The sequence below is a fragment of the Mobula birostris genome, chromosome 10 (genome assembly GCF_030028105.1).
Source record: "Mobula birostris isolate sMobBir1 chromosome 10, sMobBir1.hap1, whole genome shotgun sequence".
NCBI lineage: Eukaryota > Metazoa > Chordata > Chondrichthyes > Myliobatiformes > Myliobatidae > Mobula > Mobula birostris.
This window is the reverse complement of record NC_092379.1, coordinates 89,633,455-89,652,653: the sequence shown is the minus strand read 5'-3', so window position 1 is coordinate 89,652,653 and position 19,199 is coordinate 89,633,455. Positions and strand designations below refer to the sequence as shown.

Genomic DNA, 19,199 nt, shown 5'->3' with positions numbered 1-19,199 from the left:
AAATGCAATAACTCATAACACTGCCCTCAAGCTCACAAGAAGACCAGGAGACTATGAACAGAAGTTTGGCATCTTTGGGAAATAATTATTACCATAAGAGATGAAAAACCGAGGAGTGAGAGAAAAAGCTGTGGAAGATGCATGGGTGTCCTAAGTGGCTGCCTGGAATTTGGTGAAGTGGACTGACCAGTGGAAGCTATTGTCCTCACTCGAAAGCCTGTGCATGCCAGAAATAACAAAATGTTCTTGTTGGGATGTAGGAATGGAATAGAAAGAAGCGTGTATTTTTCCTGTATTAATCAGGATATATCAGGACCAGTACATTTAGCCCATTTAGGCGGCTGCCCCAGTTTGTCAATGTTTCCTGAAAATAGTTTTTAAAAAAAAAAGGTATATAGAAAAAAGACAAACTACCAGTTAAATGAGTAACACAATGATGTTTTCAAATAAAATACAGGTCAAATTTGAGGATTGTCTTTGGATAGAAGGCAATGCCCATTCAGCCAGCTGTAATACATGAGCAAAAGTGGAAAGGAGGGTATTGCAGGGCTGTTGAATAGATGAATGTGCCTCTTTTACATTTTGTTGGGAGCTCAAACCTAACATTTTTTGCATTTTGTTAATCAATGGCTTGAAGATCTAGCTGGTAAAACAGTAACATAAGGCTCCTTCACTTCATGGGTATTCAACCAAGTCCAATACAGAGCTAGGACTAGGAAGATGCAAAACATTTCAATTTTTCCAGTAGTGGGTCTACTATGACAATTTGCATAGAAACAGAGAATATTTCCATGGGATAGTGCTAGGTTTTTCTGTGAGGCAGGTGTAAAAACACTGGCGTGGAGAAGCAGAGGGGTAACAATGTAGGGGGGAGCGTTGTATAACATCGGCTTATTAGTTACATTAACAAATAGTGCTGAGAGGATAATTCTAAGTGCTCCCACAGTAATGGTTTTTGTGTAATTTTACATCTAGGATCATCACATGCTTATTGTGTTTCTTATTAAACACTGTATTTTCCTTTCTGCAGACCAGTAAACTTGGCTGTTGCCTGGCTTACATAGGGAAAGAAAGATTTAAGAACAGATGGTAGTGAGATGAATTACTAAGGCGTATGTAATCTCCTGGGGCCATGTGTACCTTTGTATTGCATTTCCAACCATCTGTTATTCTATATTGTCCACCTCAACAATAATACTTGTAAAAACTCTTACGTTATTACTCAGGGCAGACAGACCAAACATACTATGTACTACTGTAGTATTCAATTGTGTTCCTAGTCTTCAACCATTTAATCTTTTGAGTAGTGATAGATCTATTAAGCTTTCAAAATACTCATTTCACTTCCTTTCTACATGCAAGGATTTTATCCATGTACATTTTCCATATCTTTGTTGTAATAAATGGTTCACTGATTAGAATAATATGAATAGATGGAAAAAGTGCAATTTATGGCTGAAATATCATAGTCCTCAAAAGGATTTAGAGACTCTCACGACTTCACAGTTGGTTAAGTGAACTGACAGATAAAACAAATGGCTGCCTTTGATCTGCAGAAGCTGTACACTGAAATCCTGAGCTGTAAAGGGTAAATCAGACAGCAGGTGTTTGATGCTCTACTTTTGGTCCAATCATATCAGACTCAAAAAGTGCAGAGATAAAAATTCATCCTACTTGAAAATAAACAGTAGACTAAAACTGGATATAACTTCATTTCAGATGTGATCACACAATTGCAGTTTATTCTTTCTCTTGCTTAGCCTAACCCTTGCTCAGCTTTCTAATTAATAATGTCTTATTGGAGCTTCCTCCAGCTAAGAAGATTGACAGGCTGATGATAAGACCATAAGACATAGGAGCAGAATTAGGCCACTCAGCCCATCAAGTCTGCTCCACCATTTCATCTTATCTCTTTCAACCCCATTCTCCTGCCTTCTTCCTGTAACCTTTGATGCCCTGACTAATGAAGAACCTATCAACCTCTGCTTTAAATTTACGCAATGACTTGTCCTCCACAGCCATCCATGGCAATGAATTCCACAGATTCACCACTTTACTGTTAAAGAAATTTCTCCTCATCTCTGTTCAAAGTCAATGTCATCTATTCTGAGTGTGCCCTCTGGTCCTGGACTCCCCACTATAAGAAACATCCTCTTCATATCCACTCTATCTTAGCTTTTCAGTATTCGATAGGTTTCAATGAGATTTCTTCCCCCCCCCCCCCCATTCTTCTAAACTTCAAAGCTATCAAACATTAATACTTTCATTCCTGGAATCATTCTTGTGAACTTTCTTTTCTCAAATCTGGTGTTCAAAACTGCTCACAATACTCCCAAGTGTGCGGTGTGTGCAATGCCGTAAAAAGCCTCAGCATCATATCCTTGCTCTTGTATTCTAATCTTCCTGAAATGAATATGAACATTGCTTTTGCCTTCTTTACCACCGACTCAACCTACATGTTAACCTGTAGGGAGTCCTGCACAAGGACCCCCAAGTCCATTTGTATCTCTGATTTTTGAGTTTTCTCCCCATTTAGAAAATAGTCTCTGCTTTTATTCATTCCATTAAAGTGCATGACCATACACTTCCCTACACTACAATCCATCTGCCATTTCTTTGCCCATCGTCCCAACCTGTCCAGATCTTTATGCAGACTCCCTGCTTCCTCAACACTGCATGCCCCTCTACCTATCTTTGTATCATCTGTAAACTTGATCGCAAAGCCTTTAATTCCATCATCCAAACAGTTGTCATACTGTCCAGAGGTGCTCCCAGTACCGACCTACCGACCCTTGTGGAACACCACTAGTCATTGGCAGCCAAACAGAATAGGCCCCCTTTATCTCAATTTTACTTTCTGTTAGTTAGCCAATCTCCTATCCATGCTAGTATCTTTTCTGTATACCACAGTCTCTTAACTTGTTATGCAGCTTCATGAGCAACACCTTGTCAAAGGTCTTCTGAAAATCCAAGTAAACAACATACACTGACTCTCTTTTGTCTATCCTACCTGTTAAAACCTCTAAGAATCCCAACGTATATGTCAGGCAAATTTCCCTGTAAGGAACCATGCTGACTTTGACCTACTTTATCATGCACACCCACGCCACCTCCCCACCAAATACCCGAAACCTCATCCTTAGTAATGGACTCCTGCATCTTTCCAACCACTGAAGTCAGGCTAACTGGCCTATAATTTCCTTCCTTCTTTCTTAAAAATGGTGTAACATTTGCAATTTTCCAGTCATCCAGAACCATTCCAGAATCTCGTGATTCTTGAAAGATCACCACTAATGCTTCTACAATCTCTTCAGCTTTCTCTTTCAGAAACCTGTGGTGTAGTCCATCTGGTGACTAGGTGACCTATCTACTTTCATAGTCTTTAGCTTCCCAAGTACCCTCTCCTTAGTAATAGCAACAATAATCACTTCTGCCCCCTGACAGTCTTGAACTTCTGGCATTGTGTCTTCTACTGACATAAAGCACTTAATAAGTTTGTCCGCCATTTCTTTGTCCTCTTTGATATTATTGGCTGGCTTTCCCTCATATTTCATCTTTTCTCTTCTTTATAGTTTTTTAAAGTTACCTTCCAGTTTTTAAATGTTTTGCAGCCTTTGTTGTTCTGCCCCTTAATGTCCCCTTCTAATCAACCTTGGTCAGCTGCTCTCTCATGCCACTGTAATTACCTTTATTCCACTGTAACACTGAGACATCTGACTTTATCCTCTCCCTCTTAAACTTCAAGGTGAAATCTATCATATTATGATCACTGGCTCCAAAGGGTTCCTTTACCTTAAGCTCCCTAATCTAATTGTTTTATTACACAACACCCAATCCAGAACTGCCTTTCCTCGGGTGGATTCAACCACAAGCTGCTCTAAAATGCATCCCATGGGGATTCTACAAATTCCCTCTCTTCAGATACAGCACCAACCTGATTTTCCCAATCTACCTTCATATTGAAATTCCCCATGACTATTGTAATGTTGTGGCGACCAACTTTCTAGCACACACGAACCGGCGTGCGCCGGCAGAGAGGACGGCCCCAAAAAGGGCGCCAGGCCATCTTCACCAGCAGGGGGAAAATCCCGTGTGCGGGAAGGGCCTGCGATTATGCATTCCCCACAGCAATCCCGCCCAGGGAGGGCGGGAATGGGAAGGCTTTAAAGGAGGCCGCGAAGTTTGAATAAATCTTTTTCATCACAACTCTAACTCACCGACTACGTGTGGTTGTTTTAGCACCATGTGTAGCACACCGCTACAATTAGTGACCCCGATGGCCCAAACGATATTTGGACCAGAGATGACGGACTCCGCATCTGTTCATGCAGTTTCGTTAAAACTGCCAGGCTTCTGGACGCTACGACCCCGTCTGTGGTTCGAACAAGCAGAAGCACAATTCCACATTTGGCAGATAACCTCGGATTCCACTCGTTACTACTACGTGCTGAGCTCACTCGACCAGGAGACTACTGCACAAGTTGAGGAGTTTATACAGTCGCCCCCGAAGGACAGCAAATACACAGCATTCAAAGCCCTGCTCATAAGGACTTTCGGACTTCACGGCGCAAACGAGCACACCGCTTACTGCACCTGCATGGTTTGGGAGACAGGCCGCTGTCGGCATTAATGAACGAAATGCTGGCCCTGGCTGAAGGACACAAACCCTGCCTCATGTTTGAGCAGGCGTTCCTAGAGCAACTGCCCGAGGACATATGCCTGCTGCTGTCCGACGCAGAATTCAGCAACCCCCGGGAGGTGGCGGCCCGGGCAGATGTGCTGTGGAATGCCAGGAAAGAGAGAGGGGCGTCCGTCGCACAGATCACCAAGCCGCGTGCCCAACGACAGACCAGACCAGACCCAGCAACAGAGCCTACAAAACCTGGCGATGGGAGTGAGGAGCCCAACGAACAATGGTGTTTCTACCACCAGCGGTGGGGCATAGTGGCCAGCCACTGTAGACCACCCTGCAAATTCCTGGGAAACGCCAGGGCCAGCCGCCACTGATGGCTACAGCGGCTGGCCATCAGGACAGCCTCCTGTATGTCTGGGACAAGCAGTCGGGACGCCGCTTTTTGGTCGACACCGGAGCGGAGATCAGCGTCTTACCTCCAACGAGTTACGACACCCGCAACAGAGAACCGGGACCCACCCTGAGGGCGGCAAATGGCAGCACAATACGAACCTACGGCACCCGCACAGTGCGGCTACAGTTCAGCTCCAGCCGGTTCACGTGGGACTTCACACGGGCCGCCGTGGCCCAACCACTCCTGGGGGGTGAATTTTCTGCGAGCCCACAGCCTGCTGGTCGACCTGCAAGGGAAGCGATTAGTCCACGTCAAGACTTTTCAAACGTTCTCCTTGGGTGAAGCAAAGTTGCCAGCACCACACCTGGACTCCATCACGCTGTCCGACGATGAATTCACCAGGGTCCTGGCAGATTTCCCATCAGTACTGACACCACAGTTCACAGCAGCCATGCCCAGACACGGAGTACAGCACCACATCCCGACCCAGGGACCACCCCTCCACGCCCGTGCTCGAAGGCTTCCCCTGGACAAGCTCTGACTGGCGAAGGAGGAGTTCAAGAAGATGGAGGAATTGGGGATCATACAATGGTCCGACAACCCATGGGCCTCCCCCCGGCACATGGTGCCCAAGGCAACGGGAGGCTGGAGACCATGCGGTGACTACCGCAGACTGAATGAGGCTACAGTGGCAGACTGCTACTCTGTGCCGCACATTCAAGACTTCGCAGCAAACCTACACGGCGCAAGGATCTTTTCCAAAGTAGACCTCGTCCGGGGATACCATTAAATCCCGGTACATCCGGACGACATCCCCAAAACAGCACTCATCACCCCGTTCGGCCTTTTCGAATTCCTCCGAATGCCGTTCGGCCTAAAGAATGCCGCACAGACGTTCCAGCGGCTAATGGACGTGGTGGGATGCGACCTGGACTTTGCATTCATCTATTTGGACGACATCCTCATAGCCAGCAGTAGTCGGCAGGAGCATCTGTCCCACCTCCGCAAGTTCTACTCCCACTTGAGTGAATCTGGCCTTACAATCAACCCAGCCAAATGCCAGTTCGGACTCGACACCATCGACTTCCTGGGCCACAGGATTACTAAAGACGGGGCAACCCCGCTGCCCAACAAGGTAGATGCAGTCCGCCACTTCCCCCGACCCAACACAATCAAAGCCTGCAGGATTTCGTGGGTATGGTGAATTTCTACCACCGTCCCCTCCCCTCAGCAGCCCAAATCATGCACCCCCTGTTCACCGTGATGTTGGGTAAGGGCAAGGACATTACCTGGGACGAAGAGGCCGCAGCCGCTTTCGTTAAAATCGAAGAAGCCTTGGCAAACGCCGCGATGCTAGTGCACTCCAGAACGGACGTCCCAACTGCCCTCATGGTGGACGCATCCAACACAGCAGTCGGTGGAGTGCTGGAACAACTCATCGATGATCGCTGGCAACCCCTGGCGTTCTTCAGCAAACACCTACGACCACCCGAACTCAAATACAGTGCTTTCGACCAGGAGCTATTGGCACGAGACCTGGCAATCCGGCATTTCAGGTACTTCTTAGAAGGTAGGCCCTTCACCACGTTCACAGACCACAAACCGCTTACCTTTGTGTTCATGAAGGTGTCCAACCCCTGGTCGTCCCGCCAGCAGCAACATCTGTCCTACATCTCTGAGTACACGACGGATATCCGTCATGTCTCGGGAAAGGACAACATCGTGGCGGACGCACTTTCCAGACCGACCATACAGGCCCTGTCCCAGGGGGTGGACTATGCAGCGCTGACAGAGGCTGAGTTCCCCAGTTACAGGACTGCGGTCTCCGGTTTGCAGCTCCAAGACCTCCCCGTAGGCCCAGGTGAGAGGACTCTATTATGTGACATGGCTACTGCCAACCCCGCCCCGTCGTCCCAGCAGCCTGGCGGCGGCGAGTTTTCAAATCCATTCACAACTTAGCGCACACCTTCATCAGGACAACTGTCCAGTTGCTCTCCAACAGGTTCGTGTGGCATGGACTTCATAAACAGGTCAGTGAATGGGCCAAAACGTGCATGCAGTACCAAACGGCCAAGGTGCAGTGGCACACCAAGGCTCTGCCGCAGCGGTTCGAACCCACCCGCCGGAGGTTTGACCACATTCATGTGGATATAGTGGGGCCCCTGCCAGTGTCACGAGGAGCGCAGTACCTCCTAACTATGATAGACCGGTTCACCAGATGGCTAGAGGCAGTCCCGCTCACTGACACCACCTCCGAATCTTGCGCCTGAGCACTGATCGCAACCTGGGTAGCCCGCTTCGGGGTACCGGCCCACATTATCTCCGACAGAGGTGCCCAGTTCACCTCCAGCCTGTGGTCAGCTATGGACAACCTTTTAGGATCACAGCTACACCACACAACTGCCTACCACCCACAGTCAAACAGACTAGTGGAGCGTTTCCACAGTCACCTGAAGTCGGCTCTCATGGCCCGCCTGGAGGACCTAACTGGGTGGACGAACTGCCCTGGGTCCTGCTCAGAATCCACACGGCGCCCAATTAGGATCTGCACACCTTGTCGGCCGAGTTGGTGTACGGCGCGCCCCTGGTCGTCCCAGGAGAGCTCATACCAGCCCAAGGGGGCAAGAGGAAGAACCCACAGCAGTCCTGGACGGACTACGTGAGAGGCTCGGTAACCTGGCCCCCATACCCACTTCACAGCATGGACAGAGCCTGACCTGCGTACCCAAAGACCTGCAGAACTGTAAGTTTCTTTTTGTATGACGGGGCAGATACCGGGCACCGCTACAGCGGCCCTACGAGGGGCCGTTTAAGGTGATCAGGAAGAACGGGTCCACATTCGTGCTGGACATTGGGGAGAGAGAGGAGGTTTTTACGGTGGACCGACTCAAACCGGCCCATGTGGACTTGGCGCAGCCGGTCCGGGCTCAGGCACCGCGGCTCAGGGGCAGACCTCCCAAACGGAGGCCGATCCAGACTGTGGACATTGGGGGATGTATCGCTGGTTCTGGGGGGTTGGGTTATGTGGCGACCCACTTTCTGGCACGCACGAACCGGCGCGCGCCGGCAGAGAGGCCGGCCCCAAAAAGGGCGCCAGGCCATCTTCACCAGCAGGGGGAAAATCCCGTGCGCGGAAAGGGTCTGCGATTATGCATTCCCCACAGCAGTCCCGCCCAAGGAGGGCGGGAACGGGAAGGCTTTAAAGGAGGCCGCGAAGTTTGAATAGATCTCTTTTATCGCAACTCCAACTCACCGACTATGTGTGGTTATTTTAGTGGTGTGTAGCACACTGCTACAATGTTATTCTTGTGGCATGACTTTTCTATTTCCTATTGAAATTTATATCCTACATCCTGGCTACTTTTCAGGTGCCTGCATTTAACTCTTGACAGGATATATTTTATACTCTTGCAGTTTCTTAACTCTACCCACGAGGATTCTACACCTTCTGATCCCATGTCACCTCTTTCTAAGGACTTGATTTTATTTCTTGCCAACAGAGCCACCCACCCCCTCTGCTCATCTGCCTGTCCTTTTGATGCCAGGCATATCCTTAGATATTAAGCTCCTAACTTTGACCACCTTTCAACCAGGACTCAGTGATGCCCACAACATCATACTTGCTCATCTCTAACTGCGCTTCAAGATAATCAGGGCCCCAAACAGTCCTTTCAGGTGAGGCAACACTTCACTTGTGACTCTGTTGGGGTCATCTATTGCATCCGGTGCTCCCGGTGCGGCCTCCTCTACATTGGTGAAACCCGTCGCAGATTGGGGGACCGCTTCGTCGAGCACCTCCGCTCCATCCGTCACAACAGACAGGATCTCCCGGTTGCCACCCACTTCAACTCTGCTTCCCTTTCCCATTCGGATATGTCCATACATGGCCTCCTCTACTGCCATGATGAGGCTAAACTCAGGTTGGAGGAGCAACACCTGATATACCGTCTAGGTAGTCTCCAGCCCCTTGGTATGGACATAGAATTCTCCAACTTCCGGTAATTCCCTCCCCCTCCCATCCCCTATCCCTATGTCACTCTGCCCCCTCCCCCAGCTGCCTATCACCTCCCTCATGGTTCTGCCTCCTCCTACTACCCATTGTGTTTTCCCCTATTCCTTCTTCACCTTTCCTGCCTATCACCTCCCTGCTTCCCCTCCCCCACCCCTTTAACTTTCCCCTCACTGGTTTTTCACCCGGAACCTGCCAGCTTCTCCTTCCCACCCTCCCCCCACCTTTTTTATAAGGCCTCTGCCCCTTCCCTGTACAGTCCTGACGAAGAATTCCGGCCCGAAACGTGGACTGATCATTTCCACGGATGCTGCCCAACCTGCTGAGTTCCTCCAGCGTGTTGTGCATGTTGCTTTGACCCCAGCATCTGCAGAGTATTTTGTGTTTAAGATAATCTACCTTACTGCATACTGTATGGGTTCAAATATAACACTTTGACCATGTATTCATCACCCTTTTTGCTTTTGCTCCCATGTTACCCTTAAACTCATCCCACTAACTGTAACTTTGCCTTATCATCTGCCTGTCCTTCCTCACAGTCTCACTACCCACTGCATCGATTTGTATACCCTCAGCCCAATCACTTTGGTTCCTACAACCCTGCCAACAGCTCTAGCAATCCTGCCTGCAAGGATAGTGGTCCCCCTTGGGTTCAGGTGTCACCCGTCCTTTTTTCACAGGTATACTTTCCCTAGAAGTCATCCCAATGATCCGAATGCAGATGCTTGTGTGAAGTAGGGTTGCAAATTCTAATTGGACAAGTTCGTAGAAATTACATCAGATAGCTCCGCACCTCTGTCCTTAATGAATATATGCAAGCATTAAAAAATTGAGAGGTAACTTTTAAAAAAAGCCGTCGTTTTAGTCATGGATGCTTAGAAAATTTCCTATCAGATTAACCTTTGATTCCTGCATATTTTAGCTCAGATCTTCCAAAGATTGACAGCTCTGGACTGAGGGCAATAAAACTATTTGAGTATCTGTCCAAAAGGCTGTCTGGTTACGGAGGGTGTTTACTTCAATTCCCCCTCGCTGGATTGGAATGCTTTGCTCATCTACTGGGCTTGGAACACTTCGACACAATAATGACTTGGAAATATAAAATGTAAGGACTCCAACTGTTATGGAGTCACTGCTGCAAAAATGCACCATCTTTACACTTGGTGTTCAATTGAAAGTTTTGGGAATGCAGTTGACAATTTGTGTATGCCATCCTTTCACTGTTGGGATTTTTTTCAGGGACTTTTGTTGTTGCGCCATAGTTAAAGAGACATAGTGTACTGCAGCAAGGGAACAGAGCCAACGGCTCATCGAGCCTGTGCTCATCTTCAAAGACACACTTACAATAATCTTCCACCAATCTAATTTTTCTCTCCCACACCCTAATCAATGTTTCTCTTTCCCACTCCCTGCACCCCTCCCCCTCCCCCTCCCCCCCCACACAAGTTTCTTCAGCTCACCTACACACAGCTGAGCAGTCACCATTTGCCCATTCGGCCTTTGGGATGTGGGAGAGACTGGAGCATCTCTTGGAAATTCATGCAGTCACAGGAGGAAAGTGCAGACTCTACGGTGACAACACTGGAGTCCCGATTGAACCCGAATCGTCAGTGCTGCGAGGCATTGGCACTGTGCTGAAGATATTTGCATTATCTTACAAATACACACCTTTTAGTTTCCTTCAGCACAGTGTTTTTGAATATATTATGAGTTACAGGTATACAGTATTAGAATTATAACGGGAAATTACTACATAGTGATTGTTTGCCAATTCTCAGCCATGTGCTTTAGAAAGCTAGTCACTTGTTTACACTGTGCATCTGTATTTTCTTCTGAAAGTTTAATTCAAACAAAAAAAATTGAAGGATTAAGTAGACTGAGGTGGAAAGAAATAAATTGGCTATTTAGTAGCATGTGGATGATCAAATCCAAAAATAACTGACAAGTTTTAACTACTTAACAGGATTAATTCCACAATATTAAGTAATTGAATATAAATATCAGAGCAGGTGAAAAGATAGGGTTACCAAAAAAGCTGCTGAGAAATCATGGAAGTCCTTGATTTAAAGAAAAACGTTTTGTTGTTTATAGAGGCTTTATTGTCCAACTTGTGCTTTCCCAGATGACAACAGCATCAACATGCCACAGAGGTGAGGGAGTACGGGGAGGAGGGGAGTGTAGGAAAAGGAGAGAGAGGCAGTGGAATGGTTGGGCTCCATTGTGGAACTAGGTCACTACAAAAAATTCATTGGAACACCGTGCTACCTAACGGCAGATGAAGGAAAGAATGGAGCGGGGTAATGGTACACAGTTCTCCAGCTGAAGGTGCTACTCTACATCCATGGCAGGGCATGGACAGGAGCATTCAGGACTTGGGCCACAGTACCACCATGTCATTCAGGGAAGTGGTACTGGACCATGGTTTGAGGCACCTGTGACCTGAAGACCTCAGTGCACAGATAATGCTGGAGGTGCTCAGCAGACTGGGCAGTCTCTGTGCAGAGGGACAGAGTTAACGCCACATATTGATGATCTTTTTATCAGAATGCAGGTGCACAGATGATTTGATCTGGGTTCATCGCTGCTTGCAATGAAAATTTTATTATCGTAGAACAGCCAGACATGGAGAAAATCATAAAGAAAAATGTAATGCCCAAGTTGGAAATGTTAAATCATGCTGCATTCACTACTTTCAGTATGATGAATTGTGTATTAATTATGACTGCTTTATACCTCAAGTGCATGACATTACCAAGAGTGTAAAGTACAATATCTACAGCTAGATGAAATACAACAAGTAGTTCCTGCTTCAATTTCCCTACAGACTTAAGTTCAGCAAGAAATGAAGGCAGGTACATCGAAACCTGCTCAAAACACTTGGCATTTGCATTGAAACGACGAGCTTAAATAGGTTCTGTTTCATGAAAAATGTTTCAATGTCTGATGAAGGACAGGTCCTAAGAGTATTAAACTTTCTTCCAGTTCATATAAGAAATACAGTGCATAATTTAATACTGTATTTTTAATTGAACACTTTGTTCTCTTTTGATGACCTGTCATGATTTTTAATCCAAAAACAGAATGGTCTGTGGTCCCTGACCATTTTCTTAAGTTGTGTCAAAATTCTTGGGTTGTGAGTTGTTGAATTGATTGAAGTACATCTGTGAATAGAAGTGACCTGATATTGTTTGTCATACTCTATAGTGATTTCTTGCAACATGATCCAAATGCAACTCAATGATCATTGACATTCTGAGACCATTTAGCTGTACCTTCAGTAAGTCTTTTCCCAGGTTGAGGTAGACTTGAGTATTTTGTTATGTTGAGGTGTATGCTGCTTTCGGGTTTGCTTCAACCAGACTTTCGGAGGAGACAAATTCCTGTTACTCAGACTTCCCTAAGAAATAGCAGTTGTACAGTGCTCTGCAAAAGTCATAGGCACATATATATAGCTAGAGTGCCTAAGGATTTAGCATAGTACTGTGTTTATCGATGTGGAGCAGAAAGTGAGTTTGTAAATCTGGCGGGAGCAACGAATGTTGGAATTGGCAAGGGTGGAGTGCTGCGGGAGGGAGGTGGGATACGTGGCAGAGAAGGAGTGACAGGGCAAGTGCCAGGGTCACTTGATTCCAAACAATTGGGTTATTGATCATTACAGAATGTCTCTCTGGTGCTTCTTGTTCCCTCCCCTCTCCCTTCCCTTTCTCCCAATCATGATTCCCCTCTCCCTTCCCCTTTTCCACTCTCAGTCCACAGTAGAGACCCATATCAGAATCAGGTTTTTCATCACTCACATATGTCATGAAATTTGTTTACTTTTTGTGGCAGTAGTGTAGTGCAAATCATAAAATTACTCCAACTGTGCAAAAGTCTTAGGCACCCAAGCTATATAGTGTGTATGCGTGTGTGTGTATAATATCTAAGACTTTTGCACAGTAACTTAGGGGCACCACCAGTGGTATTCTTTAGTCTGGATATCAGTTTGGCAGGTCACATTATTTTCACTTAGGTAATATTAAGTCAAGTGAAATTTATTGTCATTTAAATATATACACGTATATAATGTGTATAACCAAATAATGTATATAGAAACGAGACGTTTCTGTGAACCAGGTTGTAAAGCATGGCAGTATACATAACACCCAATAACTTACGAAGGTAAGGATAAAATCTACAGATGAATTACACATAAATAACAAACTAAAGTGCATTAATATTAAATATTGTAAGTACGGAACAGATTAACCAGTGACACTTCGAATATGATGTGGCTGGGAGTTCAGAAGCCTAATGGCCTGTGGGAAGGAACTGTTTCTTATCCTGACCGTTCTTGTTTTTATGCATCGTAGTCTCCTGCCTGATGTTAGAAAGTCAAAGAGGATGTTGGATTGATGGGTTGAATCCTCAATAATACTCAGGGCCCTGCGTACACACCACTCCTGATAAATGACTCCAGTGGATGGTAGGGAACCCCCATGATCATCTCAGCTATACTCGCAGTCCTTTGTCGGGACGTCTGGTCCAATGCTCGACCGCTCCCATACCAGATGGAGAAGCAACCTGTCAGGAAGCTGTCAATAGTGCTCCTATAAAACACAGTTAGGATGGTTAACACGGAGATTACTGCCATCTTTGATTATCAAGAAAATTATTTATATCATATCTTAGGAGAAAGAGTGAATGCAAGTGTCAGAGAAATGCACTTGTAATTGGGATTCTGTCTTGGAGTCCACTGCTTTAGAATTAATGTGCAGAAAGTTCAAATACTTCGAGTTTGACTTATAATCTAACTTTTGAATAATACTCCCAATTTTTCTACATGTAAGTGCTTGTCTATCAGTTTGAAATTGGCTACTATAATGTTTGCTTTGGTGTTGTAGGTTTCTGATAGCAGTTTACTTGTTAACTTCCAAGTGGATATGCCTTCTTATCATTTGAATCAAGAGTCCAAATCAAGTTTACAATAACTATTATATGACATGAAATTCATTGTTTAGAGGCATCAGTATAGTGCAAAGACACAAAACTATGCTAAATTAAATCTTTAGTTTAAAAGGAGGAATAATGAGGTAGTGTTCATGGGTTCATCAACTGTCCAGAAATCTGTTGCTGGAGGGGAAAAACCTGTTCTTGAATTATTGAGTGTTGGTCTTCAGACTCTTGTACCTCCTCCCTGGAAATAGTAATGAGAACAGGGTATGTCCTGAATGGTGAGGGTCCTTAACAATGGGTGCCAACCTCCAGAGGCCTTTGATGGTGGAGCGGGTTGCCGTGATGGAGCTGGCTGTGTCTGCTACCCACTGCAACCCCCTGCGATTCTGTGCATTGGAGCCTTCATAACAGGTAGTGTGCAACCAGGCAGAACGCTCTCCACCGTAAATTGAGATAAATTGGACAGAATCTTAGCTGACATCTCCTCCAACTGCAGAGGTGTTTTGCACAGGCACTGTGTATTCCATAGTTTTCCATTTTATATCTTGATTATTCCCTTTGAAGCAATGATACGTTATCTTTGTTTACTAGGTCTAACTGCGGCAGCCATGGCTGAAGCGATGAAGTTACAAAAACTGAAACTTGCCACAATGAATAATCTTCATGGGAATGGCAGTCAAAATGGTGCAGAGTCAGAGAATGAAGAACAGAATTCCAGCACAGGTAAGTTACCAGCCTGTAAGTACAAGCTACTCAAAAAGATACAGATCATTTTGAAATGGTTTGTTATGGTTAGTTTTCTGCAGATATTTTATGCAATTACAACAGTATTACTTTTCTTAACCTATCATATTTTTTTTCTAAAAGTTTGTACAACTTTGCAAAATGCACACTCAAAGTTTGTGGCCCAGAATCTGCTGGGCAGTAATAGTGAGTTCATAATAATCAATGTAAATAATAAGGATGAAAGACTTGATTGGTTTGTGGCAAAAAACCAGAACACTGGCACTCAAGAATTGTCACCATTGTTGGCGATTTGCACTGCTTCACTCTCAGTCCTATAGAGGTGGAAGTCTATCATTAAACCAGTTTCGCAGGTTATTCTGCTTGTGTTAATCGTGTGCAAAGAAAACATTAATGGAGTAACTTTCAGATCTGACATTTCATCCAAGAGTCCAGAAAGAAAAGTCTCATTCCTGTATATAGCAAATTATTGTCAGAGGTTAATTAAATTTTAGATCCATTTTCCTTAAATTTACATTTCCCATCTCATTTTCTATCTCTAGCTAACCTTTCTGTATCTAAGTTGATTGAAGCTCACCCTTCATTCTCTGCAAATTTCATTAGATAAGAAAGTTAGCTAATATTCTTTCTAAGCTTCAGCAAGATCCTAAATAGTTTGTTGTCCTCACCCTGTTATAAACAACTTACACATTCAGCATTTGATATGCTGGCTCAGAATGATAGAGTACATGAGACCCAAGATGTTTTAAATTGGTGAAAGTAGAGATTAGTCATTGGTTGTTGTTTGACTGGAAGTCAGTGTACTGTGGTATAGCAGGAATAAGTGCTGGAAATTACATGCGCGCGCGTGTGCGCGCACACACACACACACACACACACATACTGGGGTCTGATAGGTAAGTTTGACGATGACACAAGGTAAGTGAAAAGTGAAGTTGTAGATGGTGAGGATGGTAACAGGAAGACATAGTTCAGCTGGAAAGTTGGGTGGCACGATGAGTGATGGAACTTAATTCAGACAAGTTTGAGGTCATTGACTTGGGTCATCGAATATTGGCTGAACATGTATACTAAATGGTATGGACATTTAAAATCATTGAAGCTCAGATGGATCAAGCTCCCTGAAAATAGCAATGCAGGTGGATAGGGTAGTGAAGATAACGTGTAGCTTGCTTTTTTTCATCAGCAGGAGTATCGTGTGATGGAGAGTACTCGGTAAACGCTCTCCTTACACCCGCACATTCATTTGCACACAATCATTGCCTTGTCATTCTGCTGTCGTTGTGCCAAGTGTACGCATTTCAATGTCTCCCTTGGTATATTTTTATAATTAACCCACTGTTTTTGCTCCACATTGCTACATACATTCAGAGTCAGACACCAAAGTTTAGTTTAATTCTAAACCTAGCTGATGTGCTCCGGTTGGCGTTATGGTTCCTTTACTGCTATGCAGGGCGGAATATTCCATTTATTTAGTAATGGGATATGTAGATGTGTATTCTTCAATTAAGGTAGATACTTATTTTCTTATATGATTGTAACTACATTATGGAGTGCATCATATTCTGATTCATGTGTAGTCTTAAGTTAACTTTGTTGATGATTAAAGATGGTATGCCTTAATGCCTAAAAAAAAAAGGAGCTCTTTACCCTCAGTAAGAGAGGGAGAGATAAGGGCTGTCCGGAGTTCACACTGGACCAAAGTAAGTTTGGAGATATTATTGTGTTTTTTTTTTGTAGGTATCATTTTGTCAATATTGGCATTTTTCTTTTCATTATTTTCACTAATTTTATTCAGTTTGATTTTAGATGCACCTAATAAACACCCTTGCACTGAAGTGCTAATCGACTCCAGCCATTTAATGCTTTGGTCATCACCCCTGTATCCAACATACTGAGTTGTAAGAGCTTGAACGTCATGTTGCAGCTGTACAAAACATTGGTCAGGGCACTCTTGGAATATTGGTGCGTCACTCTGGTCACCATTGTGTTATAAGGATGTGGTCGTGCTAGAAGGTGCAGAGGAGATTCACCAGGATCGTATCTGGAGCAGAACATTTTAGTTACAATGCAGGACTTTTTAAAGGTTTACAAAATAAGGACAAAGATCGGGTAGATATTTAGTCTCTTTCCAAGGACAGGAAAGTCTGAAACTAGAGGATATAGGTTTAAGGTGAGAGGGGACATGTTTTTTTTAAAACAGAATGTGGTGGTACAGGAGACCAGCTGTTGGAGGAGGTGGTAGAGGCAAGTGCAATTACAGAGTTTGAAGACTTTTGTTTAGGTATATAGATAAACAAGTTCAAGGCATGGGCCAAAGGCAGGAAAATAGCATTACCATAGATAGGCATTGTGGTCTGCTTGCTTCGAAGCTGTGTGACACAACAAGTCTTTAAAAAAAATCAGAGCTGAAGTGTGATGAAGAGAATTCAGATTGCTCACTCCAGAAAATTCTTTGATATTTAGTGTGTTTATATACTATAAATATCTAGGTGTTTGGTTGCAAAATAATACACCTAATCTAATTTACCAGCTTTAGCTGTCGTTTATCCATGCTAACATTGTAACTTAACAATAACGAGGAAGTATATTAACTCACTCAATGGACTGCACTGTATTTAAGTCTGTGTTTTCACAGTGTGTACATTATTTATAAGAGAATATGTAAAAGAGTCCTTAAAATGATAATGATTCGTTCAGAATCCTGTGCAATAAACCTGTAGTAATTACCACAAACTGGACTCATACCTCTGGAAAAAGTACTGGCAAATCAAATAATGAGTGGCTCTGCAATTGAAATGAAAATACAGTGGATTTCAGTTAATTGGGACACTGGTTAATCAAGGCAGTCACTTATTTGGTTCAACATTTAAAGAATAAAAACTAATTGAGAAAATAGCCGAGATTTCCTTCATTTGTTTGGGAAACCATGCTGCTTAACTGGGACAGGAGACTGTTCCGAACAGTTTTTAACTTGTTAGTCATGTGCAATTATGTGGCCGTCAGACACTACGCCATGCTTAGAGCAAACAGTTTTTGTATCATGTCAGTTGCGCACCCTCGTTATGATTTTTATTAGGCCCAGTCGATGCCAAGTTAAAAAGCAGTGATTTTTGACACTACTTCATACAGGAAGAAATTGAAGGCAGTCCATTATCCACACTAGATGTCTGTGCTGGTTTTGTTCATTTACGGTCAATCAAAAGAACAATGCCAGTGTACATTGTATGAATTTTTCTGTTGATAACTATTAGGAACTAATACACAGTTTTATATTACTGTAGTACCATTCGTAGTGGTCTCATTTGTTCTGTGTTTCATTTAAATGTATAATTTGTTACTCAATTAAATGGTAGTTTGTCTTTTTCAAACTATTTCCATGAAACTGTAGCTAATTGGGGCAGCCGCTTAATTGGGCTGAAATGATGCATCCCAATGAATCGGAATCCACTGTATTCCAAAACATTACTTAAAATATTTGCATAGATTACACTTGTAAAGTTTAAAATGGCAATGTTCTTATATATATAATAGCATGGTATTTAAGGATTTTGGAAGTTCGCCTTTTGCTGAAAACAAGCTACAGAATTATATTATTGGCACTTAGCTCAGGACTGTTGAACAGAGCAAGGAGCTTGAGAGTGGAGACAGTAGGCTCTTGAGAAATTATGATATTCAAAAGAAAACAGGAAAGCTGAAAACAAAGTCCATACGGGCTGCAGATTGGAGTAGTAGCAGAGGGTGACAGGATCTCTGTGAATGAACTGAAGCAGTGTAGGCAAAGTAATGATGTGGGAAGTAAATGTTTTAGGGAGCTGGGATTGGACCTGGAGCACAGAAAAAAGCGCAGGAGGAATGAAAGCAGAACACGTGGACAGAGGAAGAATAGTGACGGCTACTGAAGAAATTTATATTGAATAAAGGTGATGCTTTATATCATATCTTAATACAGCTGTCAGTGGGAATAATAGTTTTGCGCTGTATCATCAATGACTGGTATGGAGATGCAACAGTATGTGGTAGTTATCAGTTGTGAAGTGACTCATGATGATTATTTTCATGGAAGCAACTCTGTCTGTATTAATGTTGTTAAAATGATACATTCATGTAAACTACTGTGCGGTTATTTGAAAGGCACATTCTAAATAATTGCTATTGATTTAGTGTTTGAACCATGTGTGTGTTCCAAGTTGGCAGGACAAAATATCTGCCTTCCATCAGTACTGTGTGGTTCCAGCTTGCGTGCTTTCACTGTATAGTTACAGATTCTAAATCTATCTTTACCTGTAGTCATATTCCAACGTTTTGAAAAGTGGAAACAGAATCACATCAGTAATAGTTCTGTCATATTGCCATGTTATGCAGCATTCCACAGGGTAATGTGTTGACAAACTCACATCTGTAGATGTATTATGCAACGATAAAGTACTGCAAGTACTGGAAATCTGAAAGAAATTGAAAGGCTGGAAATGATCCAACCTGCTGAA

The 19,199-nt window shown here is 44.0% G+C and overlaps 1 protein-coding gene across 3 annotated transcripts in view; it reads left to right on the top strand.

Annotated features, from left to right (window-relative positions):
• dacha (dachshund a) overlaps positions 1-19,199 on the top strand; it is a 400,811-nt gene that overhangs the window by 214,991 nt on the left and 166,621 nt on the right. For all 3 annotated transcript variants that reach the window (XM_072270530.1, XM_072270529.1, XM_072270531.1), the window contains exon 3: positions 14,560-14,691. In XM_072270530.1, the coding sequence (XP_072126631.1) occupies positions 14,560-14,691 (132 nt within the window). The remainder of the gene's footprint in view (positions 1-14,559; positions 14,692-19,199) is intronic.